Source organism: Eurytemora carolleeae, unplaced genomic scaffold (genome assembly GCF_000591075.1).
Source record: "Eurytemora carolleeae unplaced genomic scaffold, Eaff_2.0 scaffold168, whole genome shotgun sequence".
Classification (NCBI taxonomy): Eukaryota; Metazoa; Arthropoda; class Copepoda; order Calanoida; family Temoridae; genus Eurytemora; species Eurytemora carolleeae.
In genome coordinates, this window is record NW_019396062.1 from 379,178 (window position 1) to 396,441 (window position 17,264).

Below are 17,264 nucleotides of genomic sequence, written 5' to 3' on the forward strand. Positions count from 1 at the left end.
GGAATTAAAATTTTTTTGTAAAAATCTTTTGCCTTTAACCATAGACAAAGATAGACACTCAACCAACTCATCTCACGAAACCTCGATTCCAAGATGAAGTGTGGTTCATACAGAACATACTGCAGGGTTTGTTTTAAACTTCGATTTTGGCACATCATATCATCATATTTAGTAGACATTTTGCCGGCGTACACATTAATTCTAAATGACGCGAGAGATAGATAGATATTTCCCCCTAAACTGTAAACAAAAATAAGAAAGTAAACAAAGGAAACACTGGAAAAATAACTTATTTTTAAGAATACGTACACAAACAACCCCAATTATTTTTAAATTGAAAAGTTTTTCCCAAGTTGCCTGTTGTACCCAGTACACTGAACCTAAATCAATATCTACTCTGTACCTACCTTCAACCGATGGAAATGCTAATTTTACCTTTTTTATCTTCAACCAAGGTTATAATGCAAGGAAAGTTAATTGCAGTAGAGTATACTCTGCGTACATATTGAAACCATTTCTCTCTGGGCGGAATTCGTAAACAAGAATAGATGCATCAGTGTTCGTTTAGTATCCGAGAAGGTTAATTTTGATAATTTTGATAATTCACATAAAAGTTTCCTATGACCAGAATATTTCATTGATTTTTGATATGAAAGATGGATCCCATGCCAGGCTTCGACATCCGTCTTGTGTTTACATTACCGCCCAGAGACAGTACACTTCAGTACAAAAGATGCGTACACCTCTGAAATAACTTTCCTTGCATTATAACCTTCCCTTCAACAATAAAAAAATTTTTAAATTGTATTCAACCGCTGTAAACACACATTTTCATAACAAACAAATAAATGTAAAAACGTGAAACCCAGTGGTTGAGGGCAAAAATATTTACATAAACAATATAATTTCAGAGATTGAATTAATTTTTAATTACAGAACGAATAAAGTTGCATTTCTTATTCTGAACTACGTCGTAGAGATCTCTAGGTTTAATAACTCCAGTTATGCTGATTACTGAGATAAAATAAATATTTGAGCTCTTTCATCTGAATCATTTATTTTAGACAGCAGAAAAAAAAAAAATTTAGACGAACCCTAATCAAATTCTATATCAATCAGTAATAGTTATATCTCGGTCCATACAATGCTTCCGTATGAAAATTTCACAAATGGTTCACAATGGTAAACCTTCAATTCAAATTTGAATGGGAGGTCATCTGAAATTACACTTACAGTCCCTTTAAAGTCTCATTTTTATGGGTTTTGCTGATTTCGATCTCATACTTTTCACATTTAAGTTCGGACTTATGCTTTTAATAAATAATCTCTGTGCAAAAACTTTATTCAATCCTCTTAGATGGTTTACAAAGTTTTTTTTTTAATTTAAAGGTGAACCTGTGGGGCACTTTCTTTCTAAAATGCTCAAATCCATCTTGCATCAGTCTTAAAGTTTTTTTGAAACAATTCTTTTAAAATTGAAAATATTTTTAAAATTTTCTAATTTATTCAAATATTTTTGTGTAGATCAAAACAAAAATCGGCCAAAAAATGGAAACGCATAAAATAAAATTTACGCACATTGGCTTTAAAAGGGCTAGTTACGAATGCATTTAATAAATTAAAAAAAATAGAAATGAAAACATCAATTGTGAGGTTTTAATACAACTGAGGTCAAAACTTTTGGTTGCGATAAAGGTTCAACTCGGTATCCACAACTTATGAATTTAAGGGATTACCTTTCTAATCCATGTGAAAATGAATAAAAACTGTTCTCATTATCGTAGGTTTAAAGGAATTGATTTTTTGCAACAAACTAATATTTTCTAACCTCTATAGCTTTGCAACCTAATGGTGTAAACCTTTGATATTTCAAACTTAAGACTATTTGATCTACCAGAATTAATAGTTTGAAATATCAAAGGTCTAGGAAAACGGGTTGCTAAGTTATAGGAATTAGAAAATCTGAGTTTGTGGCAAAAACTCAATTCCTTTACTTCTGATTTTTAAAGCTTTAAAATATCAACATCTCTCATTGGTTGACTCCAAGAGAGATTAAGAAACGATTTAAATCAAATCCCTGAAAGGAGTTCGAAACGAATGAAAACAACATAAAAGCAAATTGAAGTGTCGAATAGTTCGTATTACTTATACAAAAGCAACCCACTGGTTAAATTCGAATCAATTTAATGATGTTTTTTTTTAATATCTGTTAACAATTAGGTAGGATGATGATATACGTATAATGGAAACCTTCATAAAACCTTTCCCAATTATCATAAAATGATGATAAGGATTCCCAATTATTCAGATTCTTTGGAACCAATTTGGTCTCCAAGAAAGGGACTGTTTCTGATTCTTAAAATGTCTAAAGGGAATGTTTGTGATAAGAGAAGTAAAGGAGTAGCTCACTGAGAAGGACGAGTATAAAGATTGTAAATCTATATATATAAAGATTGTAAATCTTTATAAAAATATAGGCATAAACCATTGCGACTGACACTCTAATTTCGAAAAAAAAAATTGCTTACATTCAACAAAAATTATTGAACATAAGCGATTTTTTGTCAACATAAAAAATGTAAAATGATGACAAACGTCCAACTCTTGTTTGCGTGATATACTCTCCCTCTGAGCTTATTATTTTATATATTTCTAGAAATGTTTTGATCCCAATCTTAGGATTATTATTCAGAAAAATATTTATCTTCAAGCTTTTCTTCAGATGAAGTAAAATAGAGAAAAAAAAAGATGGCTACTGGTTTGTTATTACGCGTATTTATCTTTCGTATTTCGCAATTTTTTTTCGCCAAATTTCGCTTTTTTTCGCGAATATGAATTTTGCGAAAAGAAGCGGAAACGATGCGGAATTTCATGCAAAAAATAGACGCAAAATTGTAATAACGTTTTTTTCATGAAATTTCGCATTCATATGTTTTGCGAAAAGTGGGAATTTTTCGCGAAACTCTAATTACACGTGTCTTTTGATAACGAAACAAAACAATCAATAATGCAGTGGTGGATCTATTTAGAGGTGCAATATATTATCAAAGAAGTTAAAATGGGTAAAAAAAAATCTTTAAATTCTGACCATTTACAAATTGGGAAAATAGTTTATGAAAAAAAGGTTGTATAATGTATTGAAAGGGTTTCCCCTGAATATGTAAATTAAGCTATTTAGTGCTCTTTTAGATGCTATTAAAATTAGATTTAGTTGAACGGACTTGGTATAAAATTCTAAACCGGTCTCAATTGAAATTTTTCCGGTTCTAAGTATGTCTGTTTATATTTTAGAAATCCTAGGTCATAGGAGGAGGGGGGGGGGGCTTCCTTATCTATATTTATCAATATTTCCTGTAAATGGTATTAAACGAATGCATTTTGCTGAAACCTCAAAATAATATGATGTTTCATTTGCTGCAAATTGAGATCCAACTTATTTTCTAAATTTAATTTTCTGCTTAACAGAGGGTTCACTTTATCGGTATATATGGTCCCTAAAAATATCAGGGAACATTAGTTTAAAACCGCGATTTGGCCAATTTCAAACAATGAGTGATAGAAATGGGACAAATCTTCAAAGTTATCTTTTTCAAGAATATATAATATATATCTTTCAATCCAAGCCAACTTTTATGTCAACTTTAATATTCCAGTGTGAGAATTAATTTTTTGATGATTCTTGATTTCATTTTCATACATATCCCTATTTTGAAACAATTGTTGCATTTTGGAAAAGATTTTTGAGACATTTACTCAAATTCAAATCAATGTTAATTTTCAATAAAATAGGTTGCACATGTCTAAAACTAAATTGGCTCTGTCTCCCTGCAGGGATGAAATTTAAATAACATTATTTATTTAATAATAATATACGCTCATATAGAAAGTATATTGTTTTGTATTTTCTTTGCCCAAATCCGCGAATTCTTATATTGGAATTTTACATGGCTACCGCAATTTTCTCTTTCATTCCTATAGTACCTATCTGACCTTGAAAAAAACTTGGGCAGAGGGACAAAAACATAATCGATCTTTCTTTCTATACTGATGGTTAGGGGGTTTCCCTTTTTGGACCTACCCCCCCCCCCTCCATCACCCTCTAAACCAGCTCTTAACATTCCACAAGGATAGATTACCGAGCGTCCATTAATCGATTGAATCTTGAACATTAGACGGCCAAAATTCATTATGAACGAGCAGGGTCGTGAATAAGTGTTGCTAATTAAGTCCACATTGAAATTAACCATTTTGACTTAATTGTAAAAAATCAAGAATCACAACTTAAATTTCAATTTGTGGAATTATTTTAAACCCTGGTATTGGCATCAAGTGAGACGGGAGGCACTCCGATCTAAACTTAGAGGGAGTGGCTGGCAACATATGGTACAGTGAAACCCTTAATAACGAATACATCGGAAGAATTTATCAAATGTCGTCTTGACAATTTTTCAATGAGTTTTATACTATATTACGTAAATTTCAGTATTTGCGAAAATAAATAAATAGCCATGAATATGCGGGAACAGTTTTAAAGAGCTCCATATAATCATTCAATTAAAAAACTAAATATCTGCAACATTCCATTATCAGAAAGTGAAGAATACGACATTTGATGAATTCTTTCGATGTATTCGTGAAGGGTTTCACTGTAGTTGAATTGAGATTGAAGTATTATTGAGAAATTTGTTAGGATTCATTTAAGTTATAAAAGACGTTTTTATACGATGCATATTTGTTCAGCAAGAGCGCAAATGCAATCTTCAAAATCCTCATAGATTGTTCATATTTGGGGGATAATTTTAAGAATCGGTTAAAAAAATGATTCAATAACGATGACGAACAATGTAGCAAAAATTCTACAGTAAGCTAATTAGTTGTTCAGGAACAGGTTGAAAAACAAAAAAATATCTCTTATCATCGAAAATAAGTTATCTTAATCAGTTATTGGCTTCTGTAATGTCTCAATGTTCAAACGCATTTTCTGTAGATTTTCTGGAATGTTTAATGAAAAGATGACATTTGAAGAATTTAAAGAAATCGGCGAACATGTATAAAGAATAAGAAAATCAATATAATGATAAAAAAGAAACAATTAATTCTAACATTGATTTATTGACAAATTTCTAATGAGAAATACAGAGCGTCCCATATCATATTAGATTATCTCCAATCTTTAACACCAAAATAAACCCTTACTCGAAACATTTATCATTTTCCGCAAGAAAATTCTTATCTAAGCTTTATGTTATTTTTCAAAATGATTCATTCTAATGAAATTTCCTAATTAGTCCCGAAAATCGTAATTTAGACCCGTTCTCGGTTTAATATGATGTGGGACACCCTGTATGTTCCTAAACATCTAACTAGTTTACTATAGAAATTTTCCATTGTTTTCGTCGTTTTTGAATAATTTTAATGAAATTGATTCTCAAAATCATCCATAAAAAATGGACAATCAATGAGGATTTTAAATATTGAATTTGAGCTCTTGCTTAACAAGTATCCACCATAAAAACGTCTAATATTGATCTCAAATGAGTCCTAAAAAATTTCTCAATAATACTGCACTCTCAGTTCAACTACCATACATTGCCGGTCACATCATTTTATTTTACGCAGAATAACTTGTGAGACTTTTGTGACCTCGTAACAGCTCTAATTTTAATTTTATCAACAAAAGTAAAATCTTTTTATGTTATCTTTATTTTATAGAAATATCTTCAGAAAGAAAAGTTTTATTTGAAAACATCCCATTTTTGGACATTGGTAGGAATAAAACAAGCTTTTTTAATGGTTGGGGGGGGGACACTTTCTTTTTAGCACACACACAGTATATATATACACACACACCAAATATTTTATAAATCTGTCACATCATTCTAACTTTTTCTTCTGTATTTCGGCCCCGTTGCCCAGTGTTCGTTTAGTATCCGAGAAGGTTAATTTTGATAATTTTGATAATTCACATAAAAGTTTCCTATGACCAGAATATTTCATTGATTTTTGATAGAGGGAAAATATTTAAAAAGGAAAAAATATATTTTGAAATTAAAAAGTAGAAAAAAGTAGTTGAACTAGTTAGAAATTAAAGAATAGCTAGAAGTAGATGAACTAGTTAAAAAAATAGCAAAAAGTTGTTGAAATAGTTAGAAATTAATGAATAGTTAATAGTAGTTGAACTAGTTAGAAATTAACGAATAGCTAATAGTAGTTGAACTAGTTAGAAATTAACGAATAGCTATAAGTAGTTGAACTAGTTAGATATTAAAAAATAGCTAGAAGTAGTTGAACTAGTTAGAAATTAAAAAATTGAAAAAATGAGTTGAACTATTTAGGAATATATGAATTGCTAGAAATAGTTAAAATAGTTGAAATTGATAAATAGCTAGAAGTATTTGAACTAGTTAGGAATTAATAAATAGCAAAAATTAGTTGAAATAGTTAGGAATTAATGAATAGCTAGAAGTAGTTGAACTAGTTAGGAATTGATAAATACCAAGAAGTAGTTGAACTAGCTAGGAATTAATGAATAGCTAGAGATAGTTGAACTAGTTAGGATTTGATAAATAGATAGAAGTATTTGAACTAGTTAGGAATTAAAAAATAGATAGAAGTAGTTGAACTAGTTGGGAATTAAAAAATAGATAGAAGAAGTTGAACTAGTTGGGAATTAAAAAATAGCTAGAAGTAGTTGAACTAGCTAGGAATCAAATAATAACAAGACGGAGTTGAACTAGTTAGGAATTGATAAATAGTTAAAGTAGTTGATCTAGTTAGGAATGGAATAATAGCTAGAAATAGTTGAACTACTTAGGAATTGATAAATAGCTAGAATAGAAGTAGTTGAACTAGTTAGTAATTCATAAGTAATAAGAAGTAGTTAAATTATTTGTATATAATTGTGGCTAAAAGTTGTAAGAGTAAAGAAATAGTTTAACTACTTCTCATTATTTATAAAATCAGACCTCCAACTGTATTTCTTAGTCATCGTCGGTGAATAATTTTGATTTCAGAAAATCTCCGGATTCCTACAGAAAGAGAAACTGCGTGCGTGTGCACAAGATCCCCTTCTACGCTTGTTTGTCAAGAGTGCGCGTTTATCTATCTATCTAGCGCGCTCGTGTATCTATCTATCATCTGTGTGCGTCCGGTATATTTGACCTACTAAGTATATCGGAAGGTTGCAGTATTAGATAGATCTTCATACCAGTGATATATTGTCTATATTTTCCTAATTTTCTATAATCTCAAACAATTTTCATATTTTACATAATTCATGTATTTAATAGATACATAAATTGAATTAGAATCAAGTCCTTCATAAAGAAAGAGTTAATTATTAACATTATCTATATATTTTATTTATTAATAAAATACATAAACTTAACTAGACTCAACTATTCTAAGAAAAGATTAAAAACTTATATGAAAAAAAGGAATAAATAATTAAGTTTTAAAAAGAATTTTTATTATATAATTATAATACTCGCCTGTAGTACTGTGCAAGTTTGATACGGGTCCAGTTTTTCAAACAAAAGTAAAAGTTTAAACTTTCCCTGTCTCCAGGTTTAATTTGTCATGGTTTTAAGCTATAAGAAACTGTAGAATTATTATTTAAACACAACTGTTTTAAACAGGCGCATACCTGATCCCAACTGGTTTAAACAGGGGCATACTTTATCACAACTGGTTTAAACAGGCGCATACCTGATCACCACTGGTTTAAACAGGCGCATACCTGATCACAACTGCTTTAAACAGGCGCATGTACCTGAATCACAACTGGTTTCTCCAGCGCGGAAAGTGATTTGTTCTGAAAAAATCCTTCATTGTTTCTGTGAGAGAATTCTGTAAGTTATTTTAGAAAATAATTATTTTTTAAAGTTAATTTTTTTTAAGTTAAAAGAGTTAAGGTCAATTGAAGGTATGTTTGGAGTTTCTTTAAGAATATCCTGTTTTCTTCCCTACAGGACAGAAAGTAAAATGTGCATGTTTATGCATAATTATTTCTTAATTCATTAACCCCACTCTACTGTAACTCTTAATCAATACTTGCTTAACCAATACAGGAATTTCCGGTGTTGCTTCAATTTCAAGTTAGTAAAAATATCCCTGCTTTTAATCTTTACATCCGGCATACTTCATCCTTTACTCCTCATTCCTCATCCTTAATCACTAATCCTCCATCCGTCATCCTCCATCCCTCATTCCTCATCGTTCATCCTCCATCCTTCATCCCTCATACCTCATCGTTTATCCTCCGTCCTTCATCCCTCATGCTTCATCCCTCATCATTCATCCCTCATCCTTCATTCCTCATTCTCTCCTCCATCCCTCATCCCTCATCGTTCATCCTCCATCCTTCATCCCTCATCCTTCATCCTCCATTCTCCATCCTTCATTCCTTATCCTCCATTCCTCATCCTCCATCCCTCATATACCTTGTCATATCTCTTGCACTTGTTTATTATTCATGCATTTCACTTTCCTTCTACCCCCTCCCCCCTTCATCCCTTTCCTCCCCCCTCCCTTTACCCCTCCTCGTCCATCATGGTTGGATGATTTACTTTCACTTATGATATTGTTTTTACTTTCACTTATGATATTGTTTCGAACAAACAAAATTTAACTACATCCAATGTCATTTCTTGTAGGACAATACATCTCATTAGTACTTAATCCCCCCCCCCCCTACTCTCACTCCCTATGTTGAAACAATTACATACAGCAATTTTTTAATAATTCAGTCCTATTTCTAAAGAAAGATGGAGAAATAAGTTGCAAAAATAATATTAAATTAAATTCTAGTCGTACAAAGAATTTGATAAAAAAAAGAAGGTAAGAAGGTATCTTTATAAAGTTTGTAGCTTATTTGTAATTTTTATGCAAATAAATCAGACCGTTCACTTTATATGTATGTAAGTTCACATTTTACAATTACCTATATGTCACATCCTGATTTGATACAAATATCAATATAAAAAAAATCTGAAAGACAAGAAGAGTACATACACCATTAAAAGTTTTAATCTAGCTGTCAACTACAGTATATGCTCATAAATAATTAAAAACCAGAGATTTTCTTTAGAACCATGATTAAAGTAGTACACATCGATCTATCTATCTATCTAATTTATACGATAAATCTATCTTAATATCTATCTATCTATATGTTTATCTATCTAAATATCTATCTATCTATCTATATATCTCTCTATCTAAGTATCTATATTTTTATTTATCTATATATTTATCTATCCTTGTATCTATCTATCTATCTATCTATCTACCTATCTATCTATCTACCTATCTATCTATCTATCTATCTATATATCTATCTATTTATCTATCTATCTATGAAGGTTTACATATATAAGAAAACAATTGTCTAACTGCATCAAGGCCGTGGGAAATTTTAGGTTTAATTTTGAATTTATGTTTTCCTAGTATTCCTTCTATTTGCTTGGGTACATGTTCTTAAAACTTGCTGTATCAATCAAACAATCAATCAATCAATCAGACTTTTAGGGAAACCACATCAAAATCTCATCATGACTTATGTACACTAATCTGATACTGATCCAAACATGCTAAATACAGTCGTACAACCAGAAAACAGTAGATTGATTTTCGAATTTTTTCCTAATGTATATCTATTTAATAATGCTCTTATATATTCTAATTATATATGCATACATTTGCTGGATAATCGGGCTCAAAGACTAGACCAAATTGGCTGGATTTTTTTCAGCGAACCCATGGAAACCGCGGTTAACATGAAATAAAAAATAATTATTTAAAAAAATTTTTTTCAATCTGGGCAACCCAAGGTACTCCATCTAGTTTTCATAAAAAATGCTAAGCAACTTATTTTAAAGATTTATTTCTAAAAATGCGCTAGACAATTTTTGCTTAGTTAAAGAGTGACGCATTTTAAAAAATAATTCATAAGAATATATTTCACAACTTTTTTCCTGTAGGAAGACGACATAGTTTACAGTTTTCTGGTAACCATCTGCATGCATCTGTACTTCGTAATGCATGGAAAAGGAAAAAGAAAAGTACTTTGTATAATGAGCTTTAATATATAAATAATGCTCTCAGTTTTCACGGATCACTCCAACACATAACCATTATTTACGCTCTTTAAGTTCTAATTTAGTCATTTATATGATAACTTAAATAGCAATCTAGACATTCATCATTTAGGTAGTTTTGTGCGCAGAGTATACTGGTTTAGAGAGGATTTTTCTATAACTAATCATCTTCGCAAAATCACAATTTTGAATCTTTTAAAACGGATTGGTCTTAGTCTGTTCATGGTTTTCAAAACTTTTAGAACTATAACAAATCTTTTACTTCAGGCTACCAGCTGGGCTTTAATACATACTGCCTGATTCCTCAGACATGCTGTCTGAATGCCATATTTTACCTGTAGAGGCTTCCAAAGAAAGAATTGTGGAATTGTACTGTACACGGGCAGCTGTAGTACATTTTAATTATGGAATTGTACTGTACACGGGCAGCTGTAGTACATTTGAATTTCCGAGCCTGTAATGTATCGCCCACACATTGGTTAAATAAAGCAGACACTCAATAGTACTAGCAAACAAAGTGACGCGGTCAGATTTTAGGTTGAATTTACTTTTACCAAAGGGTCAGAAGTGCATGCAGTGTATTTCTTTAAACAATTATGCAAACCAGTCACGGTTCTAAACTTTCCAATTTTAGACAGAGCTTAATAATATAATGTTGCCCGTTTTATAATTTAGACCGACTTATCGGTCAAATACTAGCAAAAAAAAGATGGTGATTGATTCAGGCAAAAATATGTTTTCTCTGCTGTAAATATTGTAGCCTTGTGTGTACAAACTGAAACACATTTTCCAAAATTTTGTTAGACTAGAGATGGTTTACGGATAGCATGTTTATTTTGTCTGTTTCTCTTAGTTTAATATGAAAATCGTCACGCTAGATCAGAATATTCGATAGCATTAGGATTTCTTCATAAGTTGCAACAAAAAATATTGAAAACTGGGGCGCGAAGCACCCTAATTGAGGAATGATGAATGCTTCCTAGTGACCGTATTTCAAGAGTAAACAGTATTAAAGTGAATAGTTAGTTAGGTTTTATTATATTGCCAAGGATAAAACCTTGATATTTAGTCCTCACATCAATTCACCACAATTAGAAATAAAAAATATTGACATTTAAATTGAAAAAGTTTAAGGATTTTTTTGATAAAATTTTTGTTCTAAAGTTAATATTTTTGATTGGTTCCCGTCTTGAAAATATGCGTCGTCATGCTTCATGTGTCGCCATTGAAAGTGTACGCAATGTATTAATAGCGCTTGTTTCTCATGTCCGGGTTTTATTTATAATAGTCAGGTTTTTGAATGCACCTAGTCAACGTTTTAATCATGGGAGCTAATACTGAATTTCTGTTTCTATACATAAGGAAATAAATGCTCTTTGCGCCAAATGAATTTGAAATACTTCATGGAAAAAATATAATTAGATATTTGAATCACTTTTAAACTTTTAGAAATTGAATTCAAAAGAATTAGGTTTTCAGGTATTTTAAAGAAGATTAGACTTTATCCTTTCATACAACAAACACAATTGCAGGAAAAAAATCTTTAGTTATTTAATTCTAAAAACAGATTTTTAGTATTTATTCATTAAATACTTATTTTTCATGCTTTATTTTACTTAGACGTTTTATAAAAGAAGGTTTGGAGAAAATACTAAGTTCTTGTGTTCTAGAACTTTTCATTTCTTTTACTTTCAATATTTTTTCCTTTGGTGCAGTGGTTCAAATACTTTCATTTTCACTACACTACACTACACTACACTACACTACACTACACTACACTACACTACACTACACTACACTACACTACACTACACTACACTACACTACAATTTCAGAATATCTGCTGAAGAATTTGGAAGAAAATTTGGGTCAGCCCCTGATGCTCCAATCAGTAACAGTATTGAGGTCATTTTTCATTACTTTTCATCTTTTTGAATTCTTTGGTATCGTTGTTAATCGGGCTTGACACTCTATCAACGAAGGATCCCTTGAAATAATGTGTACAGTCCCTTTATAAAATGCATTTAAACCCTTGAATCAAAAATTGATTAAGGATCAGACTGTTAGCTTATCAAACTCGTCCACGAACGAATAAGAATGTTGAATACAAAAATAAGAAAAGTGTTTATTAAACTATATTGAATAAACAGCGAGAAGAAATTGAATCATTTTCCACTGGTTCAACCAGTTCTCTTGTGCGCCAGTTCCAGCTAAAGAGTGGTTCAATTGAATCTACTTATAGTTTAACTATAATTCTACTATTTGTTAAACCAGTTTACAAGTTTCTCTTTAACTCTTGTGTGCAGTGTGGAGCGATTACAAAGTTACACACCATGACAATAAAAGTATATTTCATGGTTGAAACTTAAATGCACCGCCCCTCCCCCCACCTTTCCTTTTCTAATAGAACCTACCCCCTCCCCGCACCCTTCCTTTTCTAATAGAACCTACCATACTTTCCTTCCACATTCTACATTCTTTAAATCAAAGGCAGGAGGTTTTCGTATTTGAGGTCATTGCATTTTTTAAAATTTGAACCGGATACACGTACTCAGTCTTCACTCAAGTATAATATTTTAAAAATATTTCAACGAAATTTTTTTACCTTTAGAAAAGAAACCCTGGACCGAATTTATTAAATTTGTGCTGCCTACCGCCGCTGGTTCAAATTTAAATCAACAATTCAAATCCGTTTTTAATCTTTAACATTGAATCGCCAATCGGTGGTTCAAATTTGAACCGGCAGTTGGAATAGTTCAGCGGCGTCGCTCAAATTCATTAAATCCCTATATCTTTGAAACCTGCAGTGTTGATATAGACCTTAAATATTTCAAATTATGAATTCTGTTGAAACAAATAATCTAAGTTTGACATATCAAAGATTTGCATGATGCATCAGGTTTCAACGATCTAAATAAATAATTTAACAACTTTTATCTAGGATGCCGGAAACCCAGTTGCCAAGGAGGAAGGAAGTATTGTTCAGACAATTTTGGAGGTATTTATCTATATAAAGTAGTAATCTCTTGTTAGTTTGCGTGTATATGTCCGATCATAATTAAACTTAAATTGCGCTTACAGTCCCAATAAATATTATTTGTGTCTAGATTGGAATGCAGGTTCTCCCTGTAATCATTGATACGTTGACCCGCAACACAGGACCCAGCCAAACAGACAGAATAGAGGGGATTGATCTAAATGTAAGTAAAGTACGAACCAGGAAAACAGACAGAATAGAGGGGATTGATCTAAACGTAAGTAAAGTACGAACCAGCCAAACAGACAGAATAGAGGGGATTGATCTAAATGTAAGTAAAGTATGAACCAGCCAAACAGACAGAATAGAAGGAATTGATCTAAATGTAAGTAAAGTGCGAACCAGGCAAACAGACAGAATAGAGGGGATTAATCTAAATGTAAGTAAAGTACGAACCAGGAAAACAGACAGAATAGAGGGGATTGATCTAAATGTAAGTAAAGTACAAACAGGCAAACAGACAGAATAGAAGGAATTGATCTAAATGTAAGTAAAGTAAGAACCAGCCAAACAGACAGAATAGAGGGGATTGATCTAAATGTAAGTAAAGTACAAACAGGCAAACAGACAGAATAGAAGGAATTGATCTAAATGTAAGTAAAGTAAGAACCAGCCAAACAGACAGAATAGAGGGGATTAATCTAAATGTAAGAAAAGTACGAACTAGGAAATCAGACAGAATAGAAGGGATTGATCTAAATGTAAGTAAAGTAAGAACCAGCCAAACAGACAGAATAGAGGGGATTGATCTAAATGTAAGTAAAGTGCGAACCAGGCAAAAATGAAGCAGTATTTTGCCAATTGCTTCTTTTAAACTTAAGCTAGAAACAAGTGCGATGCAGTTTTAGAATGTATATGCCTAGGGCTACAGAAAGTAAAGTAACCTGGTGAGGTAAAACTGAAGCCCAGCAAGTCATTTGGACGCTTTAAAGTCGAAGCTGTCTAAAAATTGATGAATAACTTTTATAGTTGTTCAGATCTTAACCTTAGTAAACAAAGAAACTGATTACTTGCCTCAAACTTTAATTATTCAATATCTATATTTTTCCAATCAGATGTTTTAAACTATGAATTCTGCTTTATATCAAATAGTCAAAGTTTAAAACATCAAAGGTTGTCACGTCCTAAAGTTAGAAAGATGAAAAGATTAGAAAATATTCTCTAAGGCGAGTAATCGTTTTTTTATTCAAATAGTACAGAATTTGTTTACTTCTGTGAAGATAGTTTATGATATAAAAAGGGAGTCAACCCTTTTTAGGCTTTTTCTTTTAAGGAGAAATGTTTATATTGAAAAAACGAAAAATGAGTTAAAAATGTAATTAGACCTGAGCTGGGAACTTTAGAATGGTGGATATCAGGATTAATGCTTAATCCTCTCTTTTTGCTAATCTTGAGACTAGCATAATCTCGAGATTATGTTGACTAGAAGGGCCTTCACTTAATTTCTCACCTATTTATTTATTAATACATTAGTTAAAATTAGTTTAAAAAATCTCAAACGTATTATTACATATTTTTCTTCAACGATTAATCTACAAATTATGCATTTGTTAGAAATTGCGGAGGTCTCTCATTGAATAGAATTTATTTCATTGGTCAACTATATTCCTAAACCATTGGAGAAAACAATATACGTATATCCAAAGAGAGAGAGAAAGGGTGGATTAAGGACTAAAATTAAAAGTTTCCACAGTGGATATTCGGATTAAGCAGTCGGGATTAAAGGTTATTCATTCTAAAGTTCCCAGCTCTGATCAATTTGTAATTCAATATATTACTGTTATATGCGTTTCGTATGTTAAGAACTTTCCATAAATCTTAATCTTCTCAAACTTGAAATTTTTCAGGAACTCGCATTTTTTAAAGTTTTAAGTAAGAGGTAAATGTTTAAAATTTCATTTAGTCTTTACCTCAAACTTAAAAGTTATAATCCCTATATTTATTATTATTATTATTATTTGATCTAACAAAGTTCATAGTTTGAAATACGAAATTGGGTTGCAAAGATATAGGGATTAGAAAATCAGAGTTTTCGGCAAAGGCTCAATTTTATGCTGTCCATAATTTTGAACAAAATGTTCAAAATACAAAATGATGCCTATTTTTAAATATGTTTATGAATGTTGGTATTGTTGCAGGGTGAGGACCCCTTCTCCATGAAGAACATCTTGCAGATAGGTCTCAAGCTCTTCCTGGCCATTGCCGGCGGTGGTAGCGGTAACGATAAATCAGACTCTTCTCCTGTCCAGGTAAATATAATTGAATTTCTATTTCTGATTTCCTCTAGATTCAAGTTTGGACACAAAGGTCGTCATTGCATAGATTTTCTGTCAATCTCACGTATATAAATACATAGCAATAGGGCATGAAAAGTCGTCTTGAAATTTATTTAAAAATTTATGACAGTTGTAATGCTTTCATCATTGGTTTGCACAAAAAGAAATCTGCTGAGGTGTTAGAAACTTCAAAGGGTCGAATACGATTTATGACATATATTCAAATATCATAAGTTTTTTGATAATTCTTTGGAAACTGCTTTTTATTTTTAATTCAAGGTAAATAATAGCCCTGAAATATGAATGATAGCAATTGATATATTAAACTCGTTTTTCCGCGGCATTTGATTTTAAATATGTTGAGAATACGACATTATGAAAAACTCTTTCTATGTATTCATATATCTGGGATTCACTGTAGAAATCATAAAAAATAAGGAAATTGACAACGTTTAGATGTCCTGAAAGACACAACAGACGTAGTTTTAAGTGTCCTTTCAAGGGGGGGGGGTCGGGCCTCAGGACACACACACTCACTCATTGGATAAATTGAATCTATGGTTTTGGGGCCTAAACGCTAATCCAGAGTACACTCCCGTTTTACGGCAATTAGAACGGCATTTGAGAAATGAGTACAGAGTTCTCTGGCCTCGAAGAAAAGTCAAAGTCAAAAGGCATTTTGCATGGAGGTCACCTAAAATAACACTTACTTCCTTTATAACTTATTTTTCTTAAGATTCAGAGGCTAAATTATGTTCTTATTCTAGGGAGTTCTGGAGGCTGTTATTGGTGCTCTGGTTGGAGCAGAGGACAGACAGGAGGTTGCAATTATGGCTAAGCAAGCAACGGAGGTCATCAACCTCGTCGTTCAACTGGTCGAGGCCCTCACAACCTCAATAAGCCAGAGAAGCTTCTTCTAATCAATCAATTAATCAATCAACAAATTCATTCGATTTGAATAAAAACATCTCAAAATTCATTTAAAGATTCAAATCAATTTTAAAAAAAAAATTTCAAAATAATTAAACGTTTTTATTGAGCTTAAAAGTGTCCATTTTCAAGTTTCTTAATTTGAGCGTAAATTGATATCAAAAAGGACAATTCTTTTTATAAAAAAACTTACTTCCATTTAAAAAGTATTACAAAACTGAAAGCTAATTACTCAGTCTTGCATGAAATGCGTACAAAACACTGTTTAAATTTATGTTGGATAAGTTTGCTAATATATGATAAAGTCATTGTTATGTGTTAGTAAAATAATTGTTGTTAGTGTTGACATTGTTATTTATTAGTATTGGTTATTAAGGTGGAGTGGAAATATATACTTGTTAAAGAAAACATTTCTTAAAATGAGTTTAACTAATATTTTTGTTCCGTTAACAAAAGGCAAAACCGTTGAATTTTTAAACCGTTAAATAACAGAAATAGTCGTTTAAAGAAAATAATTACCGTTTAATGAATAATAAGGGGATTTTCGTAACTTTTTTAATGTATTTTAATGTTTTCTTCGTCGTCTTTGCTTTTCCCCGCTTATTTGTTAGAAAATAGAAGTTCATGTATTTAATTTTTTTTACGTGTTTCGAATTCAAAATGTTTACAGACTTCAAATTTCAAAATTACAAATTACAAAAAAAAGTTAACGGCTCGTTAACAGCTAGCTCTGTTAACTATTTCTAAAATTTCTAAACGCCGTTAATAATATTGATATCGTCAACGTTTAAAAGTATCGGAAAATATCGAACGTTACGTTCTTTGCAAAATAACGAACGGCTTGAAAAAAGTGAGAACGTGCCCAGCCCTGATACCCTGATATCCTGATACCCTGATACACTGATACCCTGATATCCTGATACC

General features: G+C 31.4%; 1 protein-coding gene across 1 annotated transcript; it reads left to right on the forward strand.

Annotated features, from left to right (window-relative positions):
- The first annotated feature begins 11,294 nt into the window (after nt 1-11,294).
- Nucleotides 11,295-16,375, forward strand: LOC111708949 (uncharacterized). Its single transcript, XM_023482471.1, has 6 exons — nt 11,295-11,389; nt 11,933-12,002; nt 13,039-13,095; nt 13,205-13,297; nt 15,273-15,383; nt 16,178-16,375. Exons 1-6 carry the CDS (start codon nt 11,295-11,297, stop codon nt 16,328-16,330), a joined length of 579 nt encoding a protein of 192 aa, XP_023338239.1. The 3' UTR covers nt 16,331-16,375.
- Nucleotides 16,376-17,264: the final 889 nt, after the last annotated feature.

What these genes read in the sequence shown, in the direction of transcription:
- LOC111708949 (XM_023482471.1), top strand. Translation starts at nt 11,295, where the DNA reads ATGCGTCGTCATGCTTCATGTGTCGCCATTGAAAGTGTACGCAATGTA. An exon ending in CAATCAGTAACAGTATTGAG is followed by an intron (nt 12,003 to 13,038) that starts GTCATTTTTCAT and finishes ACTTTTATCTAG; the next exon opens with GATGCCGGAAACCCAGTTGC. An exon ending in TAGAGGGGATTGATCTAAAT is followed by an intron (nt 13,298 to 15,272) that starts GTAAGTAAAGTA and finishes GTATTGTTGCAG; the next exon opens with GGTGAGGACCCCTTCTCCAT.